The 859-nt window shown below is 36.1% G+C and overlaps 1 protein-coding gene across 1 annotated transcript in view; it reads right to left on the minus strand.

Moving 5' to 3' along the window:
• Positions 1-294: 294 nt before the first annotated feature.
• TTLL1 (TTL family tubulin polyglutamylase complex subunit L1) overlaps positions 295-859 on the minus strand; it is a gene marked incomplete at its 5' end in the record, with an annotated part of 8,674 nt that continues 8,109 nt past the window's right edge. Inside the window, one exon of the mRNA XM_010166560.1 lies at positions 295-424. Coding sequence (XP_010164862.1) covers positions 295-424 — 130 coding nt within the window. The remainder of the gene's footprint in view (positions 425-859) is intronic.

The following is an 859-nucleotide window of genomic DNA, read 5'->3' on the forward strand; positions in this document are numbered from 1 at the left end:
AGAATGTTCTCAATAATTACTGAGAGAATATTAGTTTATACGAAGTGTATGTATATATATATATAAAATAATTATACATACATACTATATATATTATTGTAATAATCAAGTCCGTGTATGTCTAGTACAGTTCCTGGTTTTAGAGCATTTGTTTCACTTATTTTCAAAGGCTGTATTGTCCTCTTTTAATATTTCCCACATGCAATGCAGCAAAATAGGGGAATTTGTTCAAAACCTGCAAGAATTTTTGTTCATGATGTCTTCCTACCAAGAGTACAGCTGCTTTTTCTGTTATCACTTCCAGGTGGTCAGTACAGGCTTTCCCGAATCTCTTGCACGATTTCCTTTTACTCCAGTGGATTGCCCAGAACGACTTCGCAAGTCACGATCAGGCCCATCACTTTGCGCCATCTCTTCATCGTATCTGAAAATAAGAGAACCTGCTCAATGCCTTTTCCTGCTATTCACTTTACAAACAAGATATATTCTATTTTGCTTCACATCTAGCACTGAAATTTAACACAAGCTGTTCTACAACCAGGTTTACATATGCATAGTTTTGATATGCAGCTGTTATAAAAGGAAATATACTACCACATGATGTTACAATACAGATCAACTGAAATATCTTCAGCTACTTTTTGAAACAAACAAATTCTCTGGCAGCTTTGGTTTGGAAATTTTATGCTTGTGAAATTTTGCACGTACTTCTGTATTTCTCCTCACTACGTAGGTCTGTGGTTAAGCAGGAACATCAGACTGCTGGTAGTTTTAATAAAGTCTTAAGCTATTGCTTCAAACAGAGGATTGCTAGCTCCAGTGTTAAAAGACTCCACTGTTGCATCAGAGACCGAGTAGG

The sequence above is a fragment of the Antrostomus carolinensis genome, unplaced genomic scaffold (assembly GCF_000700745.2).
Source record: "Antrostomus carolinensis isolate BGI_N321 unplaced genomic scaffold, ASM70074v2 scaffold42834, whole genome shotgun sequence".
Classification (NCBI taxonomy): Eukaryota; Metazoa; Chordata; class Aves; order Caprimulgiformes; family Caprimulgidae; genus Antrostomus; species Antrostomus carolinensis.